This window comes from Notolepis coatsorum, assembly GCF_963971535.1.
Source record: "Notolepis coatsorum genome assembly, chromosome: 8".
Lineage (NCBI taxonomy): Eukaryota > Metazoa > Chordata > Actinopteri > Aulopiformes > Paralepididae > Notolepis > Notolepis coatsorum.
This window is the reverse complement of record NC_140172.1, coordinates 60200784-60214122: the sequence shown is the minus strand read 5'-3', so window position 1 is coordinate 60214122 and position 13339 is coordinate 60200784. Positions and strand designations below refer to the sequence as shown.

At 42.1% G+C, this 13339-nt stretch overlaps 1 protein-coding gene across 2 annotated transcripts in view; it reads left to right on the top strand.

Moving 5' to 3' along the window:
- Positions 1 to 2353: 2353 nt before the first annotated feature.
- Positions 2354 to 13339, top strand: part of srrt (serrate RNA effector molecule homolog (Arabidopsis)) — a 99818-nt gene continuing 88832 nt past the window's right edge. For both annotated transcript variants that reach the window (XM_084320654.1, XM_084320655.1), the window contains exons 1-3: positions 2354 to 2486; positions 11519 to 11637; positions 12013 to 12141. In XM_084320654.1, the coding sequence (XP_084176780.1) occupies positions 2394 to 2486; positions 11519 to 11637; positions 12013 to 12141 (341 nt within the window). In that variant the 5' untranslated portion in view covers positions 2354 to 2393. The remainder of the gene's footprint in view (positions 2487 to 11518; positions 11638 to 12012; positions 12142 to 13339) is intronic.

The following is a 13339-nucleotide window of genomic DNA, read 5'->3' as shown; positions in this document are numbered from 1 at the left end:
GAGCATATGGGACATGCTAGTTAGCTTTGGTAGTGCAATACACTGTTCCTGTTATTCTAATTTAAAGTGTCCTTTCCTTTGGCCATAAGTGTGCGTGTGTGCGACATGAGTGTGTGCCCGCTCATGTTAAAGTGTTAAGTGGCTGCTCGTGTGTGAGCGTGCACAGCGTGCGTGTCGTGTGTGTGTTCATGTGTGCTTGTGTGTGGATAGTTCAATGTTCTGAGCACTCAATGTTCATTGTTCATGGCTCTGATGGCCTGGGGGAAGAAGCTGAGCCTAAGCCGCTCTGTCCTAGTAGCTGGGGTTCGCAGGCGTCTGCCTGACCTCAGCAGCTGAAACAGGCTGTTATTGGGGTGGTGAGGGTCTTTCATTATTCTGCAGGCTCTGGATTTGCACCTCTTGTTGTATAGAACCTGCAGGGGGGGTAGTGCAATGCCCGTGGTACGCTCGGCTGAGCGCACCACTCTCTGTAGGGCCTTCTTGTCCTGTGCCGTGCTGTTTCCATACCAGGCAGTGATGTTTCCGGTCAGGATGCTCTCTACAGCTCCTGAGTAGAAGGACTGGAGTATCTTCCCCGATACTCTGAACTTCCTTAACTGTCTCAGGTGGTAGAGGCGCTGTTTCGCCTTCTTTACTACTGTGTCTATGTGTGTTGACCATGTCAGGTCCTCTGAGATGTGGACCCCCAGGTACTTAAAGCTGCTCACCCTGTCCACGGTAGCCCCGTTAATCATCAGTGGTGTGTGCGTCTCCTGCTGTCCTCTCCTATAATCCACGATCAGCTCCTTGGTTTTACCAATGTTCAGGAGCAGGCTGTTGTCCTGGCACCAGCGTTCCAGTACCTCAACCTCCTCCCGGTAGGCCTTCTCGTCGTTGTCCGAGATCAGCCCCACCACCACCGTGTCGTCTGCGAACTTCACTATGGAGTTGGAGCTGAACTTGGCCACACAGTCGTGTGTGTAGAGTGAGTACAGCAGGGGGCTTAGAACACAGCCCTGGGGGGACCCGATGCTCAGGGTGATGGTGTTGGAGGTCTGACCCCCCACCCTGACCGCCTGGGGTCTTTCACTCAGAAAGTCCAGTACCCAGGCGCTCAGGGCGGAGCTCAGACCCAGCTCGATCAGCTTGTCCACCAGTCTGGTGGGGACTATGGTGTTGAACGCTGAGCTGTAGTCAATGAACAACAGTCTCACATAGCCCCCCTTCTGACGGTCAAGGTGGGAGAGGGTGCTGTGCAGTACCTGGGAGACCGCGTCGTCAGTGGACCTGTTTGTCCTGTATGCAAATTGCATAGGGTCCATATCACTGGGGAGGGAGGCACAAATGTGGTCCTTGACCAGCCTCTCAAAACATTTCATGACCACAGAGGTGAGTGCCACCGGTCTGTAGTCATTTGGACATGTTGGGGAGGGTTTCTTCGGTACAGGGATGATGGTAGACATCTTGAAGCAGGCAGGGATTGAAATCATATTTCTAAATGACAGGAAGTTGATGAAAACTGGCCGGAATAGCTTTGAGCTAACGATCTTTGCCGATGCATTCCATTCTAAACGTAACGTTAGTTGTTCAAAACATTACCTGTCTATATCATTTGTTCCTCAACATTAGCTTCTAACTGTAGCAGGCTGCAGCTTGCTGGCTAACGTTAGCTTCTAACTGTAGCAGGCTGCAGCTTGCTGGCTAACGTTAGCTTCTAACTGTAGCAGGCTGCAGCTTGCTGGCTAACATTAGCTTCTAACTGTAGCAGGCTGCAGTTAGTTTACAAAACATTACCTGTCTATATAACGTTGAGGAACAAATTATATAGACAGGTAATGTTTTGAACAACTAACGTTACGTTTAGAATGGAATGCATCGGCAAAGATTGTTAGCTCAAAGCTATTCCGGCCAGTTTATCAACTTCCTGTCATTTAGAAATATGATTTTATAGTGAAAATCATTACCAAAATGTCCGGAAAAACCTCACGGGAGCATTATAGACTGTCATACAAATGTACAAATGCTATAAGGTGGCAAGAAATGCACTATAAACAATACTTTGCGGCGTCGTTTCTTGCGCTAGCTTCTGTTAGCCAGCATTAGCCTAATTAGCGTGAGCAAGTAAACTAACAGTAAACGTTTTTACATGAAATACAGCCCAAAAACCCTGCTGACAAACGTTTGCTTATTAAATACATTCTATACTATAATAATACAAACGTTTCATTGCCTCTCTGTGACGACAACGACAAAGTTGTTTAAATAACGGGAGAAAAGTAGCTAAAAACAATGTATTTGGATGGGACAGGAAGTACCATTCGCAACCGGAAGTTAGCCGGAAGTGCCTACTTTCAGGTTGTGCGAGATGGTGCGAGAGGCTGGCGGAAGTTGCCCGTGAGCGGATATCTCCGGGGATGCAGCTGGACCCTGTCCCTATTGGAGTAATACTCTTTCCAATGCAGAGGTCAGAGGGCAACCAAAAGGAGGACGAAATCGTGAGCGAAAAGGTATTTGAGCAGCTACACATAATAACAAATTATGTAGTATTAACGGTGTGTCTACGATATATTAATCTACCAGCTAAGTAAGTGTACAATGTTAGTTTGGACTAACGATTAACGATAGGTAGCTAACGTTAGATAACATCGAATGGCATACAGGCGTCCAAATAGCAGCCCTCGCCTTGCTTGGCTAACTACTGAGCTAACAGTCGGGTATCTGCTTAACGTTAGCTAACAGTTGGCTAACTACTCAGCTAACGTTAGCAGTTGGCTAACTATTCAGCTAGAAGTTGGCTGACTATTCAGCTAGCAGTTGGCTAACTACTTAGCTAACAGTTGGCTAACACTCCAAATTAGAATTAGATTAGATTCAAATGTATTATCATTATACAGCACAAGTACAGTACAACGAAAATAAGTTTGACATGCTCCAACCAAAGTAATGTTCAGTAAAGTGCAATAGTAATATACAATGTGCATGTGATTAAACTGGATATAAAATATACAACTTCGCAATTATGCCACATCAATGTGGAACGCACTACCCACAGCCGTAAAAAAAACGTGAATCGAATCCCTATACCCACCTTCAAACCCGCTCTCAAAGAGCACATACGGGAGGCTGCAATTCGAAACTGGCCACCGTAAATTTCCGAACCCCCCCCCCTAATGTACAGTTTCCTCCCCCTCGTATGTATATATTTGTTATGATCGCTGTTTAACAGTACTGTATATTTGCATATCTAGTTGTATGTCACAAATGTTACAGTGCTGTATATCTGTATGTCAAAAATGTCATGATATATCTGTATATCCGTATGTTGTGAATGTCATTATGAATTGAAAATGGGGGACCCTTGTGTAAACGAGACGAAAGTCTTTCTCTGGTTTGCATCCCCTTAGCAATTGTGTGTATTGAGCTGTAGCCTACTGTATTGTACCCATTCTGCAATCTGTTAATAAAGTTTTCAATCAATCAGTACTACAGAGTTGTAGTATTATGTACAGCGATACAGGTATAAAGACACTATGGTAATAAGTCATACTGGCCAGCTGCGTAACTAGTAAGAGTAGCTACTAGTGATATGTACATATTACATAATAGATTAGCCCCTTTCTCGGTGCATTACAGTCCCAGAAGGGGCTAATAATAGATAATTAGATAGATAGTATATACAGGTATGTAAAAAGTATTATAGGCACGTATGTTCAGACCCATGTGGATACATAATGGTAAATATATATATTGGGGGCGCCGCGACAGTGGCTCAGGAGGTAGAGCAGTCTGGTGGTAATCCAGTGGTTCCCGGTTCGATTCCTGCGCAGCGTGTCGAAGTGTCCTTGAGCAAGACACTTAACCCCTAATTGCTCCAGATGAGCAGGTTGGCACCTTGCATGGTTGCCTCTGCCATCGCTGTGTGAATGTGAGTTAATGGGTAAAATGTGACAAACAAATTGTACAGCGCTTTGGATAAAAGCGCTATATAAATGCAGCCATTTATATACAGCATATTGTACAGGTTATCATAGTTAGAGCGAGGCTGGCCATTGGGTCACTTCTAGACAGTCCTACCCTAGCCCTAGAATCTCCATTAATTACAAATATGGTGAGGGGCAATTTGGCAACGCATCTGGTAAATGCACCCGGCTCCTCTTAGTGCGGTGGCTTGGCACCAGATTTGAGAAGGATGTGGACACGCCGGACAAAAGCACCAAATTTTCCCCACGTGTTCCTCATTATCATAGCTTTCATTTTGGGGTAGGGGCCACGCAGTGGTGCAGTCGTAATATGGGAACTGGTAACACGCCTCGCACGCGCACAACGAATGGATATAGCGCATCTTTGTGCGCGCGTACTTCTGCCTCAGTGATCATCTAGTAACACGGCGTGTAACCGCGTGTGACCACGACTGCACCACTGGGGCCACGTCATCATGATGGATTTCAAGATGGCCGCCATGTAAAATCAAGGTTCTGCCCATTAATAAATATCTTGGTCCATAGCGGGCTCAATATTTGAGCGAACACAAAGGTATTGGTATCCCTGTAAACTAGAGAAGCTAAGCTTTCTATTGGTATCATTTTCATTAAGCCCAACTGTTGGGAAGGGGGTTTTAATAGGCAATGATTAAAAATTGTGTACAATTTTCGCCTAGAAAAAACTGCCATGCTCATCTTCCAAAAGGTCCCTTGGATATTCACATGAATATATCAGAGTGCACATTGGTTTTATAGGTACCCACAAGCCTCTTCTTTCCAGACATACCCACTTTGTCCAACTTGCATGCTATTTGGGGCAATAATCAAGCAGGTTTGTGCATGTGGTACAAATGTGTCGAACATTCTAACAACTGCCAAAAATGTGAATGTTGGGTTAGGGTTTGTTGTTAGAATGTTGAACATAGAAGATCAATTTTGGTGTCAAACTATAAATCTTCTGGGTCAATAAATGTGTTAATGCTATGAAGAATGTCACCAGATGAATATTTGTACCATTCTAACAACATATTTACATAATTTTTTACTTGTTTAACAGTCAGACATGCATGAATCGAATAGACAATAGACATTTTATTAGGATCACTCCTAAATTACATTTATTATTATTATCATAACTCTTTAGCCTGTATATAGGCGTATTTAACTGTTATGGAGATATTTTCGTGGGTCTTGTGCAGTAGTCTCGTGCCCGTGAAAATATCAGAATGTTTCATAAAAGGTCCCGCGGTATACTGGCCAGCTCTCAGTGCGCGTCTCGTGACAGCTGTCGTGGACAGCGTGATAAGGGACTAGGGATGGGTACCTTTCACATTTGAACCGGTACCGGTACCTGTGAATCGATACCGGTACCCAACGGTACCTTTTTTCGGTACTTTAAAAAAATTTAAAAAAAAAAGTTTTATAATTTCTTTTTTTTACTTTTTTTTTTTTTACTTTTTTTTTTCATGTCAACGTTCACACGCACAATATATGCTTACCTAGGATTTGACTTGATTCAACAACAAAGCAGTCGGAGCAATGACAAGCCGAAAACTGTCGAAATTTAATTTACCTACCTCAGTCGTAAAAAAAAATCCAAACTTCAAATAACTACAATTTCGACAGTTTTCGGCTTGTCATTGCTCCGACTGCTTTGTTGTTGAATCAAGTCAAATCCTAGGTAAGCATATATTGTGCGTGTGAACGTTGACATGAAAAGAAAAAAGTAAAAAAAAAAAAATGAATAAAAAATATTTATTTTTATTTTTTTTTTATTTTTTTTTCGGTTTCTCACTTGATTCGATACTCGGTAGTACCGACGTGTTTCGGTTCGGTACCTCAAAAGTACCGAATTCGGTACCCATCCCTATAAGGGACATGTTTAAAAAGGCAAAACATAATATAACAGGTAAGTCAAGTGTCATTACTTTAGTTATCAAAGCTGGAATCTCTGGACATAAGCAATAGGGATGGGTACATTTGAACCGACACGGTACCGGTACCTGTGAATCGATACCGGTACCCTTTTTCTGTACTTTAGTCTCTAAAAATGTAATCTACCTACCTCAGTCGGAAAAAAAACATCCAAACTTCAAATAACTACACTTTCGACCGTTTTCGGCTTGCCATTGCCCCGACTGCTTTGTTGTTGAATCAAGTCAAATCCTAGGTAAGTGTATTGTAGAGGAGCCAAAGCTATATATTTAGGTTATTGTATTATATGAATGTTTATGTTTATTTTTATAACCTTACATTGAAACGGCATTAGGAATATTGATTGGATTTAGATAGTCATTGAACCGTATTATTTGTCATAATAGAACCTTCTAGAACATTCGTGATGTCACAGTACAGGGCTGTACGCTAAGCTTTTTCACTAGGGGCACACTTGCCCCTAAATGAGAAATTTAGGGGCAAAGAATATTTTTTAGGGGCAAATTTTTAAATAACTATTTTACCATTATAGTAGGGCTGGGCGATATGGCCTCTAAATGATATTGCGATATTTTTTGGCCATATCACGATACACAATATATATCGCAATATTTTGACATTTCCTAAAGCACTTAAAAATGCTTGATTTAACCCTTTGATGCATACAGTCACGCCAATATGATGATTATAATAAGTCCCTGCAACATATGTTTGCATTATTAAACCATGAAGATGCTTTAAAAAATTATTTAATGAAAATGTACTAAGAGTAGTCTACTGACACACTAATAAAAAAAATTATTTACATCTAAGACTATTTATATAAAAACTCTTGGGTGCCCTTTTTTGCACAGTACTGTGTTTTCTATCCACTTTAGCCAAACATATATATATATATATACTACTGTGAGAAAATAATAATTACACACAAAGGGATAATGGCTTATAGCAGACTTAATGATTTTAGAATATTTCAGATAATGAAATTAAATGTTTATCATCAACTATCCAGTTAGTATTTATACTGTCTGTAACGTTTGGCTACTTTAAATCATTGAATGTAGAGAGAGAGCGAGAGAGAGAGAGGGGGCGAGAACGCACAAGAGAGCCAGCCCCCCCCCCCCCCCCCCCGGGTTTTGTTCTAGGTTCGCGTTTTGATCGTCTAAGCTGCCGTAGGTGATGACGTCACACTCGAATGTAAACAGGAAGAGTCTAACACGGAGATGGAAAGTCACAGTGGATGATATACAGAAACGAATAACTAATAAATATGAAGTTATGTTTAAACTTCTGTTGTCAAGCGTTGTCACTTGTCAATATAACCCACCCCCTTTCCTCACTTTTCCACCGTCCCTGCTTCACTCGGGACCACCAGCTAACGTTAGCCTATAGCTCCGCCGTCCCTGCTTCACTCGGGACCACCAGCTAACGTTAGCCCATTGCTCGTGTCAATTAAATTGCATGTTATTAAATGTCCGCGCTGGTCTGTCTAATGAAATTACAACCGCAACATTATGTCGCCTGTACAGCCCTGGTTGTAGGCTAATGTTAGTGTAGTGAAATGCGAATGAAGGGGTGAAATCACTATTCGCAAGCTTGCGAGTAGATATAATTTTTCATTCGCACCGGCCAAATTAGGGGGCAATTTGCGACGATCTCGTCGCAGCGTACAGGCCTGCAGTATGATGTCATAGTCAATCATTCTAGAACATTTATGATGTCACAGTATGCTGTCATAATGGAACATTCTAGAGCATTCGTGATGTCACAGTATGATGTCATAATCAAACATTCTAGAACATTTGTGTTATCTATATATATTCAACAATTCTCTCTGAAGAGCTCATTGTGCATCTTGAAACAGTGCTGAGCAGTACTGAACAGATAGACTAAACAACATAGATTGAAGCCTGCATCTCTCAACTAAGGTGCCTTGCCGTCCGTTTTGCTGTGGAAAGAGCCGGCAAGTTGATTTACGGCTTTCAGGTGAGGGGGAATTTTCATGTGTCGAGTCGGCGGTGATTTTGGAGACTGGGAAAATACAGTTTTCTTACCTTGTAGTGACGTGAATATTTAGGAAAATAGCTTTAGGATCACTTCTGTAAAGAAAGACTTCGCTGTGGAAGAGAAATAAACCATTTGGATATCTTTGTTTTACACTGGAGCGGCTGTGGACCTTATTTTTCTTTATCAACGAACGTACTACTCACGAGTACGCAACTTTAACCAATAGAGTGGAACGTCGGCCCTGATACGTATATTGTGCGTGTGAACGTTGACATGAAAAGAAAAAAGGTAAAAAAAAATATAAAGTGCAAAAAAAATAAAAAATCGTTCTTTTACGGTATCACGTGAATCGATACTCGGTAGTACCGATGTGTTTCGGTAAGTACCTTTAAAAGTACCGAATTCGGTACCCATCCCTAATAAGCAATGACGTTATAGTTTAAAGCTAAACTATACATTTTTCTCTCTTGTTAGAAGAGGGATAACTTCTTCAGTTTGATTTGATCTTTATTTATCGTTCACATTTGAACCGATACGGTACCGGTACCTGTGAATCGATACCGGTACCCAACGGTACCCTTTTTCGGTACTTTAGTTTTAGTCTCTAAAAATTTAATCTACCTACCTCAGTCGAAAAAAAAATATCCAAACTTCAAATAACTACACTTTCGACCGTTTTCGGCTTGCCATTGCCCCGACTGCTTTGTTGTTGAATCAAGTCAAATCCTAGGTAAGTGTATTGTAGAGGAGCCAAAGCTATATATTTAGGTTATTGTATTATATGAATGTTTATATGTTTATTTTTATAACCTTACATTGAAACGGCATTAGGAATATTGATTGGATTTAGATAAAGTCATTGAACTGTATTATTTAATAGAAACTTCTAGAACATTCGTGATGTCACAGTATGATGTCATAGTCAACCATTCTAGAACATTTGTGATGTCACAGTATGCTGTCATAATGGAACATTCTAGAGCATTTGTGATGTCACAGTATTCTGTCATAATCAAACATTCTAGAACATTTGTGTATCTATATATATTCAACAAGTCTCAGGGCAAAGGGAAGGAGTCGGGTTGTGACAGAATGGAGTATAGTGGGGAGGAGAGTGAGAAAGAAGGGTGGGGAAGAAGAGGAGGGTAAGTGAGGGAAAGGGGAGGAACGACAGCGATGGGGGCGAGAATAGCCAGGGCAAGGGTAAGGGGTCGGGTGGTGACGATATGGAGAAGGAGGAGAAGAAGAGGGAGGTAAGTGAGGGGAAGGAGAGCAAGAGGAAGAAAGTGAGGGACGATAGCTCAAGTGGGTCAGAAGGCGAGGGTGGAGGAAATGATGTTGCAGAAGTGATTCATATAGTGGTTAGGCTTGAGGGGGAGATGGGAGTGAGGAAAGTAGGTAGGCTCGAGTTGCCCAAACTCATTGTCGAGCAATTAGGTGAGGTAAAGTACGCGAGAGTTTTGTGTGATGGTAATCTGGCCGTAGGGTGTGGTAGTGAGGAGCAGGTGGAGAGGGCTAGGAAGATGAGGAGCATTGGTGGGGTGGGTATAAGTAAGGTAGCGAGAGTAGGGGAGAAGACGGAGGGGGGATGTAAGGGGGTGATAGCTGTGTAGTTTGACATAGGGGTGGATGGTATAAACGGTATGAATTTGCGCTATGGTATGGATTTTGACTATACCTTGTAACCGGTAGAGCAGCTCTAAAATAGCAATTACGTCATGTAACCACAGCCAGGGCGTGACTATTTCACTCGTATTTGCCCCTAAAAATAGATAGAATTAGTCATAATAGATGTGCGAACTGGAAAAAGTTATTTAGGAGCACAGAGGCTTCACGCAGTGGGCGTGTCAACGCGCAATTGTCATTTCATAATACACAGACGCAAACTAGCTCCTCCACCCTGCGTATGAAGGCTGTGTGACAACTTCTCTCGCAAGTCGCGCAATTTCTATGTGTAATGTAAACTCTGCGACGAGTCCAATGGTCTAACATGCTTTGCATCCTCGCCATTCTGGAATGCCCACGTTGCGCTAAAACCTTATGTAATGTTAACTGTCGATGTACTAGCCTCAGCAAGCTAACGTTAGCTGGCTCCACTATAGCAGCCTGTCGATGTACTAGCCTCAGCAAGCTAACGTTAGCTGGCTCCACTATAGCAGCCTGTCGATGTACTAGCCTCAGCAAGCTAACGTTAGCTGGCTCCACTAGCAGCCTGTCGATGTACTAGCCTCAGCAAGCTAACGTTAGCTGGCTCCACTATAGCAGCCTGTCGATGTACTAGCCTCAGCAAGCTAACGTTAGCTGGCTCCACTAGCAGCCTGTTGATGTACTAGCCTCAGCAAGCTAACGTTAGCTGGCTCCACTAGCAGCCTGTCGATGTACTAGCCTCAGCAAGCTAATGTTAGCTCCACTCTAGCAGCCTCCTCCCTCCCTCGCTCTCTCTCTGCTAACAATCCTGATTCGATTCTTGAACCTATTTAATTAAAAAGGAAGATATTGATGGACATTAGCTATAGTATAGAGCTCAGCAGCTGTAACAGAATAAGTGTTTTACCCCTTCAGAAGCATTTATATAGACATTTTAAGATAAGTTAATATACCGTGATATATACCGTTACCGTCTATGCTTCAAATTATACCGTGATATAAATTTTAGACTATACCGTGCAGCCCTAGTTTGACACCAAAATTGATCTTCTATGTTCAACATTCTAACAACAAACCCTAACCCAATGTTCGACACATTTGTACCACATGCACAAACCTGCTTGATTATTGCCCCAAATAGCATGCAAGTTGGACAAAGTGGGTATGAAGAGGCTTGTGGGTACCTATAAAACCAATGTTCACTCTGATATATTCATGTGAACAGCCAAGGGACCTTTTGGAAGATGAGCATGGCCGTTTTTTCTAGGCGCAAATTTTACATCATTTTGAATCATTGCCTATTAAAACCCCCTTCCCAACAGTTGGGCTTAATGAAAATGGTACCAATGGAAAGCTTAGCTTCTCTAGTTTACAGGGATACCAATACCTTTGTGTTCGCTCAAATATTGAGCGCGCTATGGACCAAGATATTTATTAATGGGCAGAACCTTGATTTTACATGGCAGCCATCTTGAAATCCATCATGATGATGTGGCCCCTACCCCAAAATGAAAGCTATGGTGATGGGGAACACGTGGAAAAAATTTGGTGCTTTTGTCCGGCGCGTCCACATTCTTTTGCTAAGCCACCGCACTATCTATGGAAATTTGTGTGATTGGTGCTGCTGTGTTTGCCATCCTGTCGCGTACACAGAATGTGGTCCGTGTGAATCTCGTGGAGATATTTGACTAAATATCAAGTCAAGTGTTCCTTTATTAAATATAATATGTTCATTAAATGTTCTGCCAGAACTTTCAAAAGGGATTTGATACTATATGACAAGACTACTGACCCCAAGTCACAGCAATTAATTACTAGGTTTTTAAACAGTGTGACAAATTAGAATGCCGTGCAGGTGAATCCACCCCAACAAATTGCATGGAATGTTCCGCTGTATATGGAATAGATGCAATGCAGGCTAGTCTTCCCCAGACATTGTTGTAACCCAGCTCTCCTGTCTCTTCATGGAGATGGCGGACAGCGATGATGAATACGATCGCAGGAGGAGAGACAAATTCAGAAGGGAAAGGAGCGACTATGACCGTTCGCGAGAAAGAGAAGACCGGCGCAGAGATGACTGGAATGACAGGTGAGAGAGAGGGATGTGCGATAGGTCACTAGTGGGACTGTTTTTAAGGTCATGGCTAGAAGGTAGAGTTACCTGCATTTTGTTGAGCTGACGTTTCTCTCAAAGAGTTGGTGCATGTCATTGTCTGAATGATGTGTCTGAAGCTAGAATGCTTTGGTCCGAAGTAGCACTAGCTAGGGCTGCTTGATAATCATGATTATTTTGATTGATATTGAAATCACCATTATTAAAGCACAATCACTCATTGATTTGAGAACATCATATGATGAAGAGTGAAGACTGAATTTGTTTGGTGTTGATTTAGGTTTAACTCTTCTTCTTTTTTTTGTCTACTTCTCTTTCTTTTTTTGTCGTTTCCTGGCACCAATCCGGTAGGGAGTGGGACAGGGGCAGGGAGCGGCGTAGCCGCGGAGAGTACCGGGACTACGACAGAGGTCGTCGGGAGAGATTCACCCCGCCCAGACACGACATGAGTCCACAGCAGAAACGCATGAGGGGGGACTGGTGAGATCAGCTGTTCTCTCGGCAGTCTCCGTGTTGGAATGTATTATTTCCTGCAAAACCATAAGCACATCTGTGGCCTAACCATGATATTCATATTGCCCACGATGCAAAATGCTAGCTGTGTTTCCCATACATAGACTTATTTGTGGTGGCCCACCATGATATCACATGGGACCACCACAAATAGTTTTCCCACACTGATGCATCGATAATGTCTCATCTTGTATGTCAGGGCTTTTCAAACAAGATGGTGCTGTGTCTCAACTAGGGGGTGGTCCAGCAAGGGGGGCTGTATCCCCTGGCTGGGAGGCAAACAAATATGCAATAAAGAAAGCCATTTGCTGTTATTTCCTGCAACTTAAAAATATAATTTCAATAAAATACCAAGGGTAAGTTCCAAATAATTTACTTAATTTAAGTACAGTGTATAAGGTTGCACAATAGTTTAATCACAAGATTTGCTTTCCTCAGTCAAGCTGAGAGAGGGCGGAACATGAGAGGTCAATGAATCGACCAAGTTGAATGACTGAGTTGATTACAATGGAGGACAGTCTTTTTTTCTTTTTAACTTAAAATTTGTATTGACAACACTTAAAATTATACAACACACTTGTCTTGTATGTTCCATTCAAGTTAGAGTCCCACAAAGCTTGTCCTGTACCGAAACAAGCCTGTAACAAAAAACTAACAAAAACAAACAAGTCAAGAGTAAAACATGTGAGCTTTCTTTCATTTATAAATGTGACATGTTCTGGTTCCAGTCTGTGGTGTCGTTGACTTTTCTTTTATATTCAACCCATTTCTCCCATGTCATATTTCCTCTACTACACCCAGCCACTGTTTTTTTGTAGGTGGATCCACTTTATACCATGCTCTTGTTATTGTTTTCTTACTGGCAGTGGCTACCAATAGTATCTTTACCAGGTATTTGTCCTGACCTTTGTGTATTTGTGTCAGATTCCCCAGATATTCCCCCTTTCTGTGCTGGTGCGTATCGTGGAGGACAGTCAAGTTTCAAGTTTCTTTATTAGTTGTCATACAGAAGTACAGAATACTTTAAAATGCTTCTTTCTGTTACGCTCCAGAGACTGTGCTAGACAAAAATAGATAAGTATAAAATAAGTATAGCAAGTATAAAATAGAAGTCAAGTACGTAGAGTGTTCAGTATGTACAATGTTCAATGCAGAGTAGAAGTAA